The sequence below is a fragment of the Gymnogyps californianus genome, chromosome 1 (assembly GCF_018139145.2).
Source record: "Gymnogyps californianus isolate 813 chromosome 1, ASM1813914v2, whole genome shotgun sequence".
Taxonomy (NCBI): Eukaryota; Metazoa; Chordata; class Aves; order Accipitriformes; family Cathartidae; genus Gymnogyps; species Gymnogyps californianus.
Window position 1 is genome coordinate 102,549,331 of NC_059471.1, and position 20,529 is coordinate 102,569,859.

Genomic DNA, 20,529 nt, shown 5'->3' on the forward strand with positions numbered 1-20,529 from the left:
AGTATGACTGAGTCTTCAGATAACTATGTTGTCTTGGCATGCTGCCTAATCACAAGTGATGAGATTAGTTTATGAGGAAACAACCTCATGAAGCTCTTGGAAAAAGCGTTACTGATTTTTCATGCTAGTCTTCTGTATTCCTGGAAGGGGTGGAACAGCATTACCTCAGATGATAACCCACAGCTCTGGCAGTGACCAGGTGCATTAACAGACCTAAGTAACTTGAACAAGTCATTTGCATATAAACAAGCACATTTCTTTCTTTTTTTTTTAAACAACTTCTATCAAACCCAGGAAAAAAGTCAAATAAAAACAACCTTTTTAGTACAGAAGTGGTTCATTTGTTCTTTGTGTTTTATTAGACACCCTCCAGACCCCACAGGACTGTGATGTGAGGCTTAACTTGTAGTCTTCTGCTTTAAGTGACTCAAACCCCAACCCTCAGTCAACTTTTCATTTGCAGGACTGATCTGATTGATAGTCAACAAGAGATTTTAGTGTCTCATAATCACCGATACATGTTATACAAATTCTGAGCAAAATTAAAGTTTGTTTTGCTGTGAAGAACAACTGTCTTGCTGCAGGAGCAGAAGATTAATGCTTCTCATGAATGTGTTTGTTAGGAGGCAGATATTAGGAGGCCTTTCTTGGAGCAGTTCTTTGCACAAGTTCATGGTGAGGAGAGTAAAGTACTATAAAATTTCTTTTTAGACCGCCATTTTTATCTGGAGGGAAGAAGCCACACAAAACCACATGTACTTAAAATGATTCAGAAAAGCATACTGGGGTGGATATAATACACATTGAGTGCTAACACACACAAATAAGGCAACAAAACAAAAGCCACTATAAAAGTAATTCATGGTGCAATTATTCACTCAATGAAAAATTCCAGGTTGTACTACATCCTACCATAAAGTGCCATTATTTCTCAAAGCTTTATTTCAGTTTGGGGTGGGAAATACGATGCTGTTAATATAACCATCTGTCTTTCTTTAGGCAATTTAGTGTTCATTTCCCTTTCACGTTCCACCTTTTAAGTCTCTTTGGCAGAAGCCATTTAAACAAAGGCTCGGGGTCCACGCTGTTCTCGGGAAGCAACGTCTCGCTCAGGATTTGTCAGCGGCTGCATTTTGTCCAGAGTTGGTCATCTGTCCTGCCAGCAGCCACACAGCACCGCTCCTGAGCGGCAGCCTCTGCAAAGACTTGGTACAGGCACTCGCACTAGGGCGCCGCTTAAGTTACTTCACTCTCGCTGGAGATGCTGTGTGAGTGAGCTTGACCATCCAAACTGCTGCCACAGGCTTGGCTTCCTTCCCCACAAAATAACACAGATGACGATAAGGGATCGTCCTCGACGCAATTGTCCAGCACCTCTAAAACCGGCATGCTAGGGTCCTTCAAATACTGAAAAAGCCAGAAATAACAGTTAGATACCTATCCACAGAACAGAGGTATTAGAAATCACAGAGACAGAGCAGGTACCACCACCTCTAGGCAAGTTGCTTCAGACCAGAATTCACAGTGCGAGCTGCTAAATATATAGTCTGTTCTGGATTTCCTTGAAACTACATTGAGCAAGGAGAAAGTTAAAAATACCTTATTTCGGGGGGGGGGGGGGGGGGGGGGGGGGGGGGGGGGGGGGGGCGGGGGTGGGAATCAATCACGCAAACATCCATTTCAGTGAATTAAAGCAGCCCGCATTTCCTATTTTTTTTAAATAAATTTTAGCTAATATTCTTTTCATGTCAGTTCAAGCAAATTCCTGCTAGTTAAGAACAAACCACAGAAGAAAACGCTTCTTTATTACACTGCTGAGGACATATCCTCCAACTGCAGGAATCTATGACAGCTTGTCTAAAGCGCTGATGGAGCAAACGAGATCTAAGATTCTGATTTGTTCAGTGTCAGGCAAGTCAGATCTGCATCTTTTACCAGAAAACTCCAGTGGCATTCTTCTCTTGTAGTTACTTTTTGCTTTGACTTCCCCTCTGCTCCCCTCTCCTCCAAAATTAAGTCATCAGCTTTACAATGAATGCATAATCAAAGAAAGGAGCATTAGAAAAAAAAACTAGGCCAGAGAAAATGCTTTCTGTTCCTCCTGCCACCCCCATATACTCTCCTTATCACTCAGCTGATCTTGTGTTTCACAGGGAATTGGAGCCATCTACCACTTCATGTACTGAACCAAAAAAAAAAAAAATAAATCTGCCATTGAACACTTTTCCCCCTGATTTAAAAAAATCAGAATAAATGTCTGGAAAACAGACACCTTTATATTGTTAAAAGACTGACGTAGCTTGTAGTTCTACTCAAACTTGTTCTGCACTGTAGGAGGTGTCATAATCTGGCTGAGATGGGACCGCAGCTCAAGTCACGTCTGTTGTGGGACAAAGTTAACCTTAGTTTCAATTAAGGCACCACCTTCTCTATAATCACAGCAAGGCTAATGAGCAACAGGATTATTTTTTCAGGTGTATTAAAAATGAATGTTTCATATAGGAACCTCAAATACATCCACTTCAGCAAATTCATGACATAAATGAATGTCAGTTTGGCTTTGCTATGTGAAGGCGTTTCTGTGGTAGAACTGCTCCCTGTAACTCAAGACGCTGAAAGCTGAGATCCTTCTGTAAAAGAAGGGAGCATGTGATTTTTCTGAAAATCTAAAAGGGTACATACGAAACTGCCTTAAAATAATTGGTATTTTGTACTCATGGAAAGTGTTTTAAGAAGAGAAGCCTCAGGCTGGTTGATCTCTTTTAGAAATACACATTTTAAAAATTCTGCATATTTACTGATTTTCCTTCATTTCTTGTCAGTGTTTTGCCCAAAGCCAGGCTCACCATTGTTCAAGAATATCTACTTTTGCTGCATGTTTTCCAGCTTAATACAATTACTTCAGAACACATGATGATAGACTCTATTCTTGCAAGTCCTTCGCATGAAATGCTGCACTATTTTAGTACACTGTACAAGGATTTTTTTTTTCCCTATGTGAGATATACTTTGCTTGATATGTGATACAGCTGTCTCCACTGAGCCCCCACGAAATGGTAGCTGAGGCAGCATGAAGAGAGAAAATTATTTACTCAGGGCTCTGCAGAAAGTCTGAATTCATTCACCCATACTTCTGTAAAAATCTGGAAAACCAGCTCCACAATCACAGAACTACCATAGTACAATGGACTACTCTGACATGCAGATATATACAAAGAAATACACCTCAAAGAACTGCAAACAAATACAAGCTTTTAAAAATACGGAATGCATGCTGAACAAGAACTTTTAAAATCAAGAACTTCGCTTAAAAGACTACTTCCTGTTTAAGTACTAAAAAGAGGAAGATGAACAGGACTGAAACAATATCGTTTAGTACAGAAATGTGTAAGCTACAAGGAGAAAAAAAGCCCCAGGATGACTTTTTCATCTGAGTATTGCTAAACCTACAGGAAAAAAAGCCCAAGAACATTCCCCTAGGTATTCCTCAGTCTTCAAGTCAGTCCTTGCTCTTAAAACGATCAGTGTTCACTTTTCCATATTTGATTTCTAGTCAGAGACCTAGGTCCCAAGTACATGTTCTGCAGCACACAAAAGCTTTTTGCTTGCAGTGAGCAACTGTTTCAGGCCTGATGACTTAGATAAGCAACGAAAGGGGTGGACAAGGGTTAGTCAAGGAACAGAGGATCTTACTCCGGTTTCCTAACAAACAGGATTATAGCAGCATTTGTATCTTAGTGCAGAGAAAAAAATATAATGCAGTTGAGTAAAAGACGAATAAAGTGGGAGATAGTATACGAGAAAAGGAACAGTTTACAACAATTGTTTATATCTATTTCTGTTATGCAACAACTAGCTTTGTTCATATTCACTCCAAGATCATCAGGGGGAGGGAGGCAGAAGGGAGAAATATAAAGTGTCTACACATACCTCTTCGAAGTGTGATGGGATTTCTAAAGGTGGCTGAGACCAATATTTAATTGTTTTGTGGTGTCTCCACAGAAGAATCAAACCAACTGTTACCAGATTTACAAAAAGTAACATAAACACAAATATTACTACAATATATCCAGCTCTGGTTGCCTCTGAAAAACAAAAAAAACCAAAAACCGTATACATATGGTAGGTTCATATTTATACATCATCAAATGTAAAACAGTATACAGCAAGCTGAAATCTACTGTACTTGGTAATCAAAGTAGAATTTCCAAGGCTAAGATCACAACCCTACTATAGATGCACTCTAAACACCTGTGTTCAGAAGTAGCTTGTTTTCCGATTCCACGTGGAAGCCACCAGCTCCCACGTGCTTCTGCCCCTTAATCACGCAGCCTAAGGCAGGCGTCTACTTGACACGCTAGCAGGGCAAACGCAGATCTGGAGGAATCACTGCTGGCGGGGCAGAGGGCAGGCGGCGAATGCAACCTGTCCTTCCACCCTCAAGTTGTCAGCAAGGGCCATGAACGCCAGGGGCTTCTCTTTCAGAACACGTGCCCCGCTTCAGCAAAGGGAGCATCACAGACTCCAACCTCACAGCTCAGGGGCTTGCGTTCAAGTACTTGGTCAATACCACCCAGGAGGTCAGCTCCTGTGGGGCTTCAGAAAATGCATAAGCAGGTTTCATCTACGCGTCTGCCAGCGTGTTCAAAGCATGCTAAAGATGGGTTGTGCTTGTGTGTTGGTGGTCACACGGACAGATTCAAGAGAGGGACAAACTCTGTTATCTTGCACACGCCCTCTCATCCCCTCACGCTCTCTCTTATCTTGTACAAAAACATGGAGCTCAAACTGTCAGAGAAGGAAGCAGGTCAGAGAGGAGAGGGACGCTCCTGTCCTGCAGGAGGCAGTGGCTGAGGGAAAGGATTTGCAAGAGTAACACCATCTCCTTCATCAATGACTTCCTCTAAAGACCAAGTATTTGTATTTTCTTTCTCTGCGTATTTCTAGAAAGTAATACCCGTAGCACTATTTATGAAGGAAAAGGACGAGGGGAAGAGTACAACACAGACCCTCAATTACTGACTGAAAAATTCCTTGTTATTTTGCCATTAACGACAATTGTGAAGTACTATCAGTGGTGCTCTCTTAGCACTCTCCTGACAAATATGGGTAAGTGGCCAGTTACATGATCTAAGACTCAGGTTCTACACTCATCCCATTATATACAAAAAATAACAAAATCAGGTTTATACCACTGATTTTAGTTCTGTAACACTCTGGGACACTTTGCAGTCCAAGTAACTTGAGATCTGAATGTATCATCAATTCTACTTGAATTCTAAAACAATAAAGTGTCAATTCCTTTAGATTTCTGATTTCGAATAGTGTATTGCTCGTCTTTGTCTCCTGTTTAAAAGAAAAAAAAAGAAAAAGGTGTTACTGTAAAAAACAGACCTTTCTTCAACACTAATCCCCTCCCCATATTTAAGTTTCTCATTCAAAAAGCACAGATTTTATTTTTCGTAATTCAGCTTTCCCAAACAAGAGAAGCAGTGAAATACATTTCAATTTTCCTACTTGAATGCATTTGAAATTTTATTATTTTTAAAGGAAATTAAGCCTGACCATTTAAAACCATCTACAAGGGCACGAACAGCAGAGGCATGAAAACTGATGCAAGGTCTCATTTTATCCACAATATGCTGCCGGAGGCTTTGGCGCAGCTTCTGTAACAGCTCAGGCAGTGAGAGCAATATAGGAAGGGGGAGGGAAAAACAAGCCATGAGAAGTGCCTCCACCATCAGAGGAGGCTGACGGAAGTGTAGTTCAGTAAGAGCTTCCACCATCTCAGCTCCTTCTACTGAAGAGGAAAACAGCTGATGGGCAGCGCAGAACCTCCACAGTCTCCACACGGCCACCACAGTCTTTTGGGAATTTTAACCTGTAAGGGGCTAGGGTAAGGGCCTTGGTGAAGCCTACAGAAGCGTACAAGAGTGACTTCTTGTCTGAATCTCAAACATGAAGGTGTTTTATGTGTGTCAGAAAAATACACATTGGCGCAAGAGAGGAAGGAAGTGGAGGCGTTTCAGATTTAGCAAGGTCTTTGAAACAAAAGTTTTTTTAAAATAAATTAATTTTTTTTCTGCTTCTGTTTTTTAAACATTTGACTTTAGAATGACATTCTTTTGAATCTTCTTCCTCTTTTTTTTTTTTTTTTTAAGTTTTTTTTAAATGTAACTTAATACCTCCCCTGCAACGCTGGCCTGTCAAGAACACAATTACCAGGGCCCCAGACAGCAGTGTAAACGCACAATAAGACCAACACCTCTAAGTCTCAATATGAACAGGAACAGCTCATCCCAGCCGTGTCCAGCATGTTTCTAATAACTCCACCTTTCTCTGCCCTAGGAACAGGCAACATCAGGCCAAAGCAGCCTGCTACTGAAGCTGCCAGCACAAACAAGCCCAGCACAGGAAAGGAGGAAGGATATTTCAGAGTTTTTCCAAATTGCTCAGGAAAACTTTGGAATCTAAATGTCATTTTAAAGCCACCTTTGACACTTTGTGGATTCTCTCCCTTGATCTGCAATGTGATTTAACCTTCGTTTCATATGGAGGAAAAAAAGACCTTTTTGAAAGATTCGTAATACGTGCAATACTTGTGCCAAGACCAAATTACTTTTTTTCAAGACACCAAATGGTGACCTTCACTGCTAGAGAAAAAAAAATGACATTAGTTTTCTTCCTCCATTTCTGCTGTTTTGCCAAGAGACACTGACTCATATCTCTTAGTCACAAAGGCATTATGAACAAAATAAATTAGAGAGAATTCTTACTTTTTTAGTAGTACTTGTTGCGTTCTCCCAGTAGGACACATGATACTGAAGAACGTCACCTGCTTCAGATCCAAAAGGTGGTGTGACACTAATGAGAAGTGAGTCAGAGCTTTCAATCACGCTGTTCACTTTAGGGGGCCCTATAGTAGCTGAAAATAAACACAGAAAGAGCAGTGAACCTCCAAGATGCAGAACAGCTCATCATACTGTCTTCAGCTTTACTTAGATACTCTCAGCAAACATACTAAATATTGACAGCTTTTTCTCAAGAAAAGGAATACATTTTCTCATCTACTTAATGCATTTAAGATATCTACTTTATTACAAATCTAAGGAAAAAGACTTGAAAGCATAAGCGAAACCAGGTAACTAAAAAAAAAGTTTCCTGTTAACTTTCCCTGGAAATTCAGTAAATATTCACTAGCATGTATCTGAATTTATCTGCAGTTATTGGTGATACAATTTTGTTCATTTTTTTTTTTCCTTCAAATAGCCTGCCACATATTCCATGTTCTCTAAAAAACAAGCTGTTTGGGTCAACGGAAGAGGAATAACTAGTGTCCCCCTTCTTGCTTTGATGTCTCCATCTGTCCTATAAGGTAAAGATGATGACTTCCTTTTGTGAAGTACTCTGAGGTCTAAATCATGAAAAATATTATATAAAGTACTGTCAGTCCTAATACAAGAGACTTGCGTGATCACAGGTCATATATGGTCACTAGTCATTTATCCTTTGTATCTTGACTTCTTTCAAGAGTTAAGCTTACCAGCATTTGTAAAGCGCTCCAGGATCTCAAAAAACCCACTCATGCAAATATTAGAGTAGTTAACAGCTGTTTGCATACCCAAGAGAGGGAACTATTAACAGGAAAAAAAAATCAAACCTTGCATGCAATCATTGTTCATTGTACCTCAAAAAATCCAGCAGAACCTGCTCTGTCCACTATTACTTTAGAGAAGATTGGTCCCCATGATCTTTATATCGGTAGAGAAATTTCAGTTTCTTTCTACTTCCTGTTGCTGTACAGCTGCAAACGCCTTGTTGTGTGCACTCCCAAATTCCCAAAGCTCCCCTCTCAAGTGGCACTGACCCAAACATTAAAGGAAGAAAACAGCCTGACTGAGTAGCCCATGGTCTTGGTGTCTAGGAACTGATCTCGAGGGCGGTCACACAAGAATCATCACATAATGTTCCTCTTGCTGCCCCAAGGAGCAGACACACACACATCTCTCCCACACCGAGCCTCTCCTTTGTCTTGTATTCCCATTAGCCCAGTGCCTTCCTAACCCCCAACGGATCCCATTCCCAAACAATCCTGTATCACCAGCTACAGACATGCCAGTTGTAATCTTCAACTCAGGATTCAGGTTGTTCCTCATCCCCACATTCTTTACTACTAGAGAAAATCCAAGATTTAGAACTGAAGTCACCAGGGAATGTATCATACTCTGTGCCGCATGGACCACCACTGCTCCTCACAAGGTATGGGAGAACTTGAATTAAAGAGTTCATAAATCCATCCCTCTGCTTTGTTATCATTTCAGAGGTATTTTTAAACTCAGCATTTACTTTCTTCTAATCCTGAAACCAATCACAGCAAGGCAAAGAGCAGACCTTATAAAGAACAACAATACACTTGTTCACACATTTAACAGGATTTAAAGTGTGCCTTGACCCTTTGTCGTGGTTTAACCCCAGTCAGCAACTCAGCACCACGCAGCCGTTTCCCCCTCCCCCTCCCAGTGGGGTGAGGAGGAGGAAAGCAAAGGAAAAAAAAGTAAAACTCGTGGGTTGAGATAAGAACAGCTTAATAACTAAAGTAAAATATAATACTAACAATAGTAATAATGAAATATAATAATAATAGTAATGAAAAGGAATGCAACAAAAAGGGGGGGGGGGGGGAACAGTGATGCACAATGCAATTGCTCACCACCCGCTGACCGATGCTCAGTTAGTTCCCAAACCGCGATCTGCGCCTCCCAGCCAGCTCCCCCCTGTTTATACACTGGGCATGACGTTCCATGGTATGGAATACCCCTTTGGCTAGTTCAGGTCAGCTGCCCCGGCTCTGCTCCCTCCCAGCTTCTTGCACACCTGCTTGCTGGCAGAGCATGGGAAACTGAAAAGGCCTTGGCTTAAGATAAGCGCTACTTAGCAACAACTAAAACCTCAGAGTGTTATCAACATCATTCTCACACTAAATCCAAAACACAGCACTGTACCAGCTACTAAGAAGAAAGTTAACTCTGTCCCAGCCGAAACCAGGACACCCTTCTACACTGTAGTCAGGACAGTTTATTAGAAAAGGGATCCGTTCAACAGAAACAGGTAGTTTGTACTCAGAGTACCACAAATCAAGGGAGTGTTATGTGTGCATGTGGCAGTGCTAAGTGGGGAAATAAGAAAATGGAAAACTCTCTAACATAATATACGTTGTAGTTCTTATAAGGCTTAGCCACCTAAGGCAACTCCTCTGTTTCTCTTTCGATACCTGTTGAAAGAGTGCGCTGCTAATCCCACTACAGAGGAACTAAGTAGTATCAAATTCCTAGTGACACGCCGAGGCCGTTTAGTCTTTGTTAACTGAACATCTACAATTCTCTCATTCGGCTGTTGTACATAATGGAGTCAAAAAAGTCTAGAACAGGCAACAAACATTTTTTTCAAATAAGTCTCCTTTGAGAGAAGGACACTGAAATCATAAATAGCACTTACTGTTTCTCTCTGCCACGAACGGATCTGTTTCCACCCAGTCAGAAGTCACTTGCCCTAGCTCAGCCCTCACACGCAAAACAACAGTCCAGCGCCGCTCCTTAAGTGACATGGGGAAACTGCATTCAGTCTGGGTGATACGGGTGCAGTTCATCTCATCCCACTGGTTAAAGGCCCCTCTGCAATGCAAAACCAAGGACAAATAAAGCATCAGCAGAACAGCGCAATCAGCTAAAACACAATCCCTCCCACCTAGACAATTTTTGTAACAACAGAATATGTTACAAAACTACCACTTTCATGCGGGTTTAATTCCACAGCCCTTTCGGCACCTGCGTCTCCTCAGTATCTGGGGAAAAATTAAAATTAGTGAGGGAGACTTCAGTAAGGCTAAAATTATACAGGAAACTATGCAACATTTCTGGGTGCTCTTCAGGTCTTCTATCTTTGCTCAGTTTAGCAGAAACATCACAGGCTAAGAGACTGTCAGTTTTCAGAAGCTCCTTTCAGATATATATAAAAGCATCTGTAATAGACAACTCATTCTTTCATTTGCTTATTAATTTTTAGCTTTTTTTTTTTTTTAAACCAATTGTGTTACTGGATTGTAACAAAATCAGTTTGGTTGGTTTTAGATCTATTTACTTACGTTTTAAAATGGACTGTATATAACACCAAGCCTCTATCCACTTTAACAGGAGACCACCTCAGTGAACTATGAAAGTTATAGGAATAAACCATCACATCCTTTGGTGCCGGTAAATGGGGAGAAGATTCTAAAGTAAGAAGAGGAGCAAAAATAACTATTAAAGCACTCAAGTATACAGTAACTAACTTTTGGTCTCCAAATTCCATCACTATATATTACATTTTCACTGCTTTGCGGGCAAAACCACTCCTCCTCCTCATTCTGTCTCTAGGTGCACTAGTAGCAGTACATTTAAGTCCCTGCTACCCCCAAAGCACTGAACTGCAACTTACTGCTTTTATTTATTCCATACAGAACATAGCACTGAAAGTATCGAGTCCAGCACAAAACAATAAACCCCACCCAGCTTCCCCATGAAGCTATAAATTAAGGTCCACTGCCACTTATCATTACAAAAGCTCATCTATTTCCACTGTCTGCATCTCACGTTTTACTGTGTTAACAACTCAGAACACATTTTTTCTGACCGTCTGCCTCCTGCTAACTTGTTTGAAAACACCGAGGTCACTTCACTGAAACCTTCCAGGAAACAGATAAAAAAACCAAAAAGCCTTCTTGTACTTAAACATTCACAAACACACAGGGCACCGTTCCACTTGCAAGCCTGAAGTTTTGTCAATTTTGAAACTGATTTCACAATGTACAAAAGGACAGAAATCTCTGTTAGAGGCGTGCCTTCTGCTAGTAGGAACGTCCACCCAAATTTGGTCACACTATAAACTCCTGTGGGTAAACAAAGGCTGCAAGGGCTCTCGATCAGCTTGTCAGGAGGCTAGCAACACAGAAGCGGAGAGCAAACAGTTGCATCTCTAGTATGGGAGAAGAACCACTTCCCTGCTGGCCCAAGCAGAGCGGAGGAGGAAGTCGTCTATTGGGACTGCAGCACAGCCAAAGGCCAGGCACCGAGCTGGGGACAGAGGGGCAGAAAAACCAAGTAGAGGGAGGGAGGGCAGCCAAGCAAAAGGCAGAGAACCAAGGGCTGGGGAAATGGGGGTGGGTGAAGTATAGAAAGCCAGAGGAGAAGTGGGGGAGCAGCTGGAGGAAGATGTTAGCTGGCAAACAGGACAAAACAGCAGGCTGGAGAACCAAAAAACACTGAAAGACAAGGAGACCAACGGCAAGGAATTGGGATAGCCAAAAGAAAGAGACTGAGATTATCACAAGTAGGCTGAGGCAAGGAAGACAGGAAAACGCAGTTATCAAATGCCTTTAAAACCAGAAAAGCCTCACACTTTTAACCACAGCACGGCAGTCACTCAGGAGGGAAGGGCCCTCGGTCGGTCTCTAGTCCAAGCCCCCGCCCCAAGCAGGGCCAGCTCTGGCATCAGACCAGGCTGCTCAGGGCTTTCTCCAGGCAGGTCCCAGAACCTCCAAGGACAGAGCTTGCACAGCCTGGCTGGGCAACGGCTTCACTACCCGCCTGTCCTAAGAGGGAGAAAGGTTTTCCTTCTACACTTGACTTCTATTTGTCTGTGTAGTGATCCCCTTACACCATTAAACATACTGGGTCAACAGGTCCTAAGCTCAAAGACAACCATGACATGACATGATATGATATGATACCCCACATAAGATTTCCATTTTTTTGTTCTTAAGACAATAGTCTCCTAAGATACGGTTTGTTTATTTTTACCTAAATAAGATCAGAAGATCGAGCACTTAAGCTAAATTCTGGCCCCAGCCTTCTTTGGGAATATGGGGATAATGTTAAAAAGTTTTTTCTTTTTAATTTCTACATCTGATTTTGTTACACAGCACTAGACAGCACACTGATGCTGACAGTGCTATCTTTCAGAAGAGATGTCATGCCAGGCTCTTAACACCCTCCATGTACAGGAAAGAGACAACACAAATCTTCATAAAGTTGCATTAAACCCTAAGTCCAAAATACAAAAATAACTAGGTACGCTCTCAAAGTTTTAATCAGGTATGTTACTAGTTTCTTAGCCTCAACTTTTGAGTAGTGGTCTTAAGTAAACACACAGTGCCTTAGGCTACAGATGGATCATTCAGCGTTGCAAACCTGTTTGAGATTTCTTACAGTTAGAAACGATACCTAAACTATTAATCTCTCGTGTATTTTAAAGGCCATTAAGTAACCTTTTCTTCATTCAAGAAAAGTTTTCACTTTCCAGTCACGCAGATTCTTTCCTGCACTCTCACCGCTGGTCTGGCATGTGGCAAGGTATCTCACACCATCAGTAATCTGTGCACTCAGACATCCGATACAAACTAATTTTACAAAATTCAAGAAAGCTGTCAGAACGAAACACAAGTGCTAGCATTTTTTTTCCCTTCTCTCCATCTTAAAAAAAAAGGAAAAAGCAATGAAGGACAAGGGCAGCTGGGTCATCTTCTCTTCAATCAAGACTGCACACTGATTATTTTGCATTATATTAGCATTCAGAAACAGATAATTTCCCCTACCAGCTTCAAAACCACTGAAAAAGTTACCAAATCTACGGCTCTGTAGTTGAACATTGAGGTGCTGTGCGCCACAAGGCACTTACTACTGCACTGAGGAGCTGTTTCTGTAGCACACCGAAGGAACACAGTCATATTTCTGTTAGATATCTCAACTTGACAAGGGAAGTTACTTAGATTTCTGAAATCACACACTGAACTCCGTAACAATCATTAGTTTGTATAACCCAAAGTAACAAAATGCACACTTCAGAAAAAAACACATACATATACAAGTATCCTAAAAACCCCCAAACTACCTTAGCCAGGGAAAGGCAGAAATGCCCTTTCCTTTCTCTCTGTCTGGAAGGTGGTCTCGCTGAACCAGTTCTTTTAAAGCACCTGCCACACAATGCTCAGATTGTTTTTCTCCTGATGCAGAGACTTCCTGACTCTTCAAGCTGCAAGTCAAAGCTTTCACATAGCAGAGTGTGAAGCCGCAAGTCACAGCGAGTGAAAGCAGCTCGGCTTGGCCTAGCCATTCGTTTCACAGAGTCCGTTCCTGCTCCTGAATGATTTCTGACCCCTTCCCCTGCATCAGCCTTAGAATACATCATTTTGCTAAACGGCAAAAAAGAAGTCTGGGGGTTTTTGGATGGACTTTTGCTGTTCTAATGTACCGAACTGGCTTCTCATATTGTCAGACAAGCACCAAAGCCTGCAAAAGGTGAACAGCAGAAGCGTATGGCCAGGTGGGGACGAGTGACAACAGCTTGCTATTCTTTTGGCTCAGATTTTAACATGTAGCATCTCCATTTGCAACAGAAGAAACAGAGCGCACCATGCCTACGAGAGCGAGCGCAGACGAGGAGGAGGCCCTACGCACAAACCAAACACAAGGAGGCCCTACGCACAAAGAGCTCCCTGGGAAATCCCACTGCTGCCGAAGGGATGGGACTGGGCAACACTGACTGCAGCAGGTCCCCCTGGCTCGCCTCAACCCACCCATGGGCATTTGGACTCCCGAATCCAGCCACCAACTGCAGGCCTGGAATAGCAGCTGCCCCCAAACAGCCGGAGAGCCCCACGGGGCTCACCAGTCACAGGCTGGTCAGCCAGGCCTTGACGAACCCGAGAAAACGTGACAGCGGACATGCTGAACTCATGGAGGTACTCACGTGCCTGAATAAGGACTACGCTGTATGAATACCTCATTCAAGACATGTCACAGCAGCTCTTCCACACTTGCTGGGATACATACTGAAGCCAGGATTATTATATCGAAGTCTAAATCCAATCCTACCTAAACTTTCAATTCATAAAATTAAAGGGAGGCGGCTCAAGTACAGTTGATGAACGGGTGCCACACCACGAACTACAGCCACACCAACGACTTACACCGTATCAATCCTCTTCAAGGCTGAACCCGTGCAGGTTTTAGCCGCTCTCTCGCGGACGCGGCCGGTTTGGGGCCACACCGCCCTGTGCCCGGCGGCCGGCCGCAGAGCCAGCCCCGGGCCGGGATGCGAGCCGGTGGCAGCCCAGACGACGGCAGATTTTCTAGGAGCAGCAACCCCGGGGTCGGCAGGAGAAACCTGGACTTGTCCTCCTTCAGAGGGCCAGGCACAGGCGGGGTGAGGAAAGGGTGAAATCCGCGACAGCCCCGCTCTCCCCACTGCCGCCCCTCCCGCTGCGGCTCCGGCCCCCCCCGCGGCTGCTTCAGGCGACGGGCTAAGAGGCACGGCCCCGCTGTCCCCCACCGCCCCAGCCCGGGCCCTCGCCCCACAGGCTTCCGCCGCCTCCGGGCCGGAAGCCCGCCGGGGAGGTGGCGCACAGAGAGGCGCAGGCCGGGCGGCAGCCTCCAGCCCCGCGCCCCCGGCCACCACCGCAGCCAGCCCCGCGCCCCGCCGCACCCACCTGCGCCCGAGGCCCGGACCGAGCCGAGGAGGAGGAGAAGGAGGAGGGAGGGGAGCGGCGCCCGACACGGCATGGCCCGGCTGGCAGCACCCCGCCGCCCGGCCCCGCTCGCCGCCAGAGGCTGCTCGCCGGTCCCTGAGGAGCGGGGCCGGCGGCGAGCAGGCCTGCCGGGGCCGCCTCCCACCCGCGGCCCTGCCCCGGCTGCGGCTGCTGGCGGGGAGCGGGGCGGCCGCTCCGTCCCGGCTCCGCTCCGCCTCCACGCCCGCCGACGGGGAGGCACAGCCCGCCTTCGGCCCCGCCTGCCGCGCCGCGGGCGGCTGGGGTGGCTGCGGGCGCCGGGCGCAGGGGCCCCAGCGGGGGGCGGGAAGCCCCTGGCGGCGCCGTCTGCTGAGGGGAGACCGCGGCCCGGCGTTAGGGCGGGCCGTGGTGTAGCCCCGCGGCCTGCCCTTGCCCTTGCCCTTGCCCTTGCCCTTGCCCTTGCCCCTGCCCCTGCCCCTGCCCCTGCCCCTGCCCCTGCCCCTGCCCCTGCCCCGCGCCGCGCCGCGGAAGGCCCTGCAGTCACCCCCGCATATGGGGTGGACACGCTCGCAGGCGCGGAGGGTTGCGTGTGCATTTATGGTGTGCGGTTGATGTGAGAAAATCTTGCCGTTAAGTGGTTAAAGTTCCCCAGCTTTCTCTGGCTGCATCTAGCGTAACACCAACCCGTGGTTAAGCCTAACCACACACCTTTAACTGATGCTATTGATGACACAATATTGTGATTAAAAAATCTGGAGGTGATGCCGGGGGGCAGCATTCCTCCCAAATTATTACTGTTTTAACAGAACAATTATTTCTAAATAATTCACTAGGCAGGGACCTGTTGTTATTAAGAGCTTCGACACTAGTTAAAAGCACCATAAAGCAGAGGAGTATTTCGTATGTCTCCTGAACAAAGTCAAAATACTCTCTCTTAAACACTTCAGAGAGAAAATACATTTTATTAGTACAAGATTGGGCAGTCAGCAGAAGTATGACCGGCAGGACTGCCAACAGAGGAAACCATACAGAGTTAGGGTACTTAAAACATCTTTAATTAGTATTAATAAAGGTGGTGTTTGGCTGCCTGAAGGCTCCCTGAGCAAAGTTTACACCATTGCCATCAGATTTTCGACAAAAGGAAAGCAGGCAAGTACAGCAGGAGTATGTTGTGTTCAGAGTGCTAGGTAAGGGCTAGGCAGCTTTGATTTCTAAGTAAGCTTGGATGAATCACTTGATTTTGCTGTAGTTCAGCTCTTCCTCAATCGAAAGAGAGATTCCTCCCTTTCTCTTAGCCCTGAACGACCTGCTTTTATCAACCACAAGCTTTCAGGGCAAAGATCCTTTTGCGGGGAGGTACAGTAATAGAACGGGCCAGAATCTCAGTCAAAGCCTTTTAACACTGACACAAATGATAACAGCTAGAAAGGAGTATAAACAAAGGAGGAGAAAAAAAAGCAAATGCTGAAAAGCCAACTGGTTGGTTGGTTGGTTGGTTGGTTGGTTGGTTGTGAAAATAAGATGGGCTAGAAGGGTATGGTAGAGATTAAAGTCATTCAGTTATAGATTGAGCCAGTTTTCGCTGCATTTAACATGTGTGACCTCTTTTTGAACCCTTCTGGGAAGAGTGATTCAACTCTCTCAGTCGAGCGGCACTGTTCTACTGAAACCCTCCGCTCCACAGGCTTCACTTTGGGACTTCCCCAGTGCCAGGCCTGTGCTGAGACACAGATCCTTTAATACTGATGTCTGAAGCCAGTGGAGGAATTTCGGTCACGCACTGTTCGCATGACTTGTGGAGCATTTCTGGTGGCAGGTAGCCAAGCAGAAAGCCAAGCAGAAAGCCACTGGCAATTTCTAACTATGGAACTTGAAGAGCAAAACGGCATGTCCAGAAGGCATGTTAATTTTGGTGGCATCTCTAATTCATGCATTAATGAGCTTTGATTCACAGAGGAAACTTAGGTATATTAAAGAGCAACTCAAAACATGAATTCTGAAGCGGGGTTTCCCTCTACCCTTGCACTGAAAGACACATGTTTACTGCAAGTGTTAGAGAAATCCCATAACCTATCACGTGTGTTTTCCCTTTGCCAAACCAGACGGGAAACTTTTGCAGGCTTTTGGTTTTGCTCCAGCTGATCTCTCTCTTACCTTGAACTTCCTGTTAAGCCAAAGCCCAAGAAATTACTCTCTTACAGTCTAGCAGGCTGTTAGGAGGGAAGTCAAAATGACTGGTTGTGCCTTCATGGAAAAAGGTTAACGAAATATGTGCTTTTCACCATCAGTGGACGAGGGATGACTTCTTAAAACTGGTAGTTTAAGGAGAGCTGAAGAGAGAGAGGAGAGAACTGAGAATAAACAGGGATTTAATGAAGACAGAGAGAATAGAGAACTGGAGTCAATGCAACATCTGATCCTATCAATCAGCTCCAAAAGAAAAAAATATTAATTAACCCAGGAAATCTGTAGAACCTACAGGAGTTCAGAGATAATTATGTATATTGCTTTCTTTTCTTTGAGCTTGGGGAGCAAAAAGCAAAGTTAATGTCAAATCAGAAAGTAAGGGATAAATAATTTTTTCTTGCTGGTCCCTTTCCCTCACTAAAAGCTATCAACATGAGAAAGTGAAAGGTAGCAAGTGAATGTAGAAGAAAATACATTTCAGAGGAGAAATAGCTGCATCTATCACTGCAAGTTACAAGCTCTTAAAATCACTGAGAAGTCTTACGTGTAGAAAAAAAGAAAATTCATTATGGCACGTAACTGCAATAGATTGACATCGTAAGTAGTTTTGGGTGTATTTCACCAATGCAAACTATTTACGACACTCAAATCCCAGCCTTGCCAGTTATTATATGTGGATGCTTGGGTTCACCCTTGTAAAGCTGAAACTAACTCACCCATAAGACGATAGCTAATCAATATCAAGGCAGTCATTTTCCTGCAGCCAAATTTTTGGCACAGAATCTTGAAAAAAAATTGAATCCACAAAACATAAGGAATTTCTCCAAAAATAACACATAGATAGAGGTGAAATGCATCCATTGTAAGACGCGGGGACACCTCATACATCAAGTAGTGATCAGTAGGTGAACAGTTTTGGGACCACAGTGGTCCAAAAGGGAAATCAACCACCTTTCTTGTGTTCCTCCATTACACCTCTTCTAGGCATCTCATGTAAAGAACCATGGCTAACTCAGCTAAGAAACAAAAAAAAGGAAGAAGACAAAAAAGAAGAATCCCCCCTCCCCTCCAATTCACAAGGGGTTTGTAATGGGAAACATCATTGCATAGCAAATGGTGAAGGCATTAAGCTCTATCTTCACATGCTCTTATTCCCAATCTGCAAAGGCAGAGGTGCTACCATCAAATACTTTAAAAGTTAAAAACAAATCACAAGATTTAAAAAATGCTCCTAATATCTTGATATTGGAGATAAAGATTATATTGCATTTTTGCATTCCCACATCCCATATATACCACCCTCTGTCTTTGAATGTATGAGAGAGTGAACAAGTATTTATCTACTCACAAATGCATGGAAAGAGGTGATTTGGGGTGGTGCTAAAGAGCCGATAAACATCTGTTTTTTCTCTTTCTATTGTCCCTTGACACAGCCACCTAAGTCTTGGTCCCCTGTGCGACCACTCTCTTCCCTGTCAGTCATTCTTTAGCACCCATATCTGTTCTGCTCTCCCAACTGCGTTTACGCTTCTCCAGCTGCTGCAGGATCCATTCCTGACGCTTCCTCTTGAAAAAAGGTGAGAGAGAGCAAAGGCGAAAAGAATCCAAAACTGGGAAAGAGGAGCCAGGAAAGGAACTGGGAGAAAAAGTGTGTGCAAACTGCTGCACAGCCAGCCAGCATCATGGCGGTTGGGCTGCAGCCATGCCTGCACTCCAAAGGAAATGCTGGGTAGAACAGACTTCACCCTGCAAGGAGACATGAGCACCCACAGCTACCAGCAGTGCCTGGACCCGGCTCCGGCCTCAGGGAGCGTCACAAATGCTTGAGTTTGCATGTGACCCTGCAGACTTGGTATTCTGGTGACTTTGGCAGTGGGGGCCTGATGAGGCCCGTGATAAGGTCGGCACCTGGACACAGGTTTTCCAGGCCAGCACCTTGAGGAGTCTGACTTCTCGCCAGCTCTTTGCTGAGCCTGATATTCTTCATCATCTCTCAGAAATCAGCAACTCCAGCAGTAAGATAGATGCGCACTAGTTTGGGAATTCGTTAGTTCAGTGCCACCATGGAGAAAGGCTCTGCTGCTGACTAAGGGGGATTCCCACAGTGTTACACAACCAGAAAACGCCTGAGTCATGTGAAGTGAGGTTTTAAAGATCAGCCCTCTCCTCGGGGGAAAAACGTTACTTTATTTCTCTGAGCTGTTCTGAGGTAAGTTTATAAAGTGAAAAAGAGAGTTAAGGAAGTTGTGTCACACCAGTAAAGAGATTTGCTTTGTGCTTTAGCTAGTTTTTGAGTTTTAATTGGAAAGTTGGTGCTGTCATGCTTTGCATTTCTATCTTGTAGCACAGGGAAGTGTTGTTTTTAATCACAGGACATATCAGTTAGCAGTTAATATCCAGGCAAAAGGTAGGAAATATTTTTATTTGTTTAGTATTTAATACAAATATATTACAGCGGGAGCTTGGCCCCACTAAAGTCTCTGCAGGTTGTCTTCTGCCACTCACAGGCACAGCCTGAGTTATACTGTTTGTGCCTGTCAGAAGGCGAGAAGACAAAGAGATCAGGAAGAAAAAAAGAAACACCTCCCTCCCTTGATCTGGTTTGCGTATTCAGAATTAGAGCATTATTTAGGATGTTTACTGGTGAATTGAGCAACTAGAATAGGCTTTCCTAGAGGCCAGTGGATTTGAGCCCATTGGGGTGTATGCATTTCAGCATGCTGTGGTGCTTAAATTAAAAAAAAAAAAAAAAGTTTTAGTGATTCATTTACAGTAACTGTCTGATGAAATAAAGTCTAGAAACAGAGAGGAAGTATAATCAGTTAGTCATGGCATGTCTACTTAGAGCAGTTTACATAAGCAGCAGAGAGATGTGCTTATGTGGATAAACACCCCATATCTGCTATAGATAAGCTTGTCTTCCAGATCATTATTTCTAAGACAGGGCATGTCTTGATATCTGAAACTGATCATTAATTGAAGATGCCTGGGCATGTTGTTGATAGTTGTAAATAGTTATATTAAAAAAAAAATTACAGTGACAGAAAAAACCAAGTTCCTCAAATATTGACATTTAGATGCACAATTGTTTGGAAGATACAATTTTTGGTGTGGGAATTTTCAAGGGGACAGGGTAGGAGGTTAAAACAGCTTAATTCTGTAAGTCATACTTCTTTGAAGAGCACACCCTAAGGCACATTACCTGATCAAATATTATTTCTGGTAATGGAAGGCTTGCAGCACTGGGAGATAACTTACAAAAGCACCTCTAGAAAACATGAGTGTCTCAAAACAGTTGCATGTAAATAACTCATCTTTCTCCTTTGAGTTCTTGTCTAACATATACATTTATATTGTGGGCAAATACAGGCAGTGACCACATTAAAATGCCTGGGAGAGAATCCCCAGCTTCCTACCTGAACAAAAGCCAAGGCAACCGCACAGTCAGTTGTGTCCTGTAAAAAGGAGGCCGCGTCCCCTCTCTGGCTCGTGGCACTGGTCTGGCCTGCTGGCCTGGCTGATTTGACACAGCTCTTCTCAGGGTTAGTTAAACTGATGCATCCTGGCACCATGTAGTTACTAGATCCAACACAAGGGAGTGAGGAAGGAGTTGGGAGACGAAGGCTTGAGGCTGGGGTAGAAGAGAAGCAACCCTCATCCAGTCCGACAGCTGCAAAATCAGCTCTTCTGTAAGGTCAAAACTCAACCTGCAGGACTGCCTTACCCTTAGCAATGTCCCTCTGATGCCTGAACTAGACCATAATGCTTACCGAAAAGCACAAGTGGAGATCTATGACATGACC

General features: G+C 44.1%; 1 protein-coding gene across 2 annotated transcripts; it reads right to left on the reverse strand.

Annotated features, from left to right (window-relative positions):
• Positions 1-240: 240 nt before the first annotated feature.
• IFNGR2 (interferon gamma receptor 2) lies at positions 241-14,621 on the reverse strand. 2 transcript variants are annotated; one of them, XM_050915082.1, is made up of 7 exons: positions 14,522-14,621; positions 10,142-10,268; positions 9,496-9,671; positions 6,777-6,925; positions 5,193-5,346; positions 3,931-4,085; positions 241-1,407 (listed from the first exon to the last, which is right to left on the reverse strand). In XM_050915082.1, the coding sequence occupies exons 1-7, from the start codon at positions 14,592-14,594 to the stop codon at positions 1,237-1,239; spliced, it is 1,005 nt and encodes a 334-aa protein (XP_050771039.1). In that variant the 5' UTR covers positions 14,595-14,621; the 3' UTR covers positions 241-1,236. The 2 variants fall into 2 exon arrangements, with proteins under 2 accessions (XP_050771039.1, XP_050771040.1); XM_050915083.1 differs by lacking the exon at positions 14,522-14,621 and adding an exon at positions 14,003-14,053.
• Between the last annotated feature and the right edge of the window lie 5,908 nt (positions 14,622-20,529).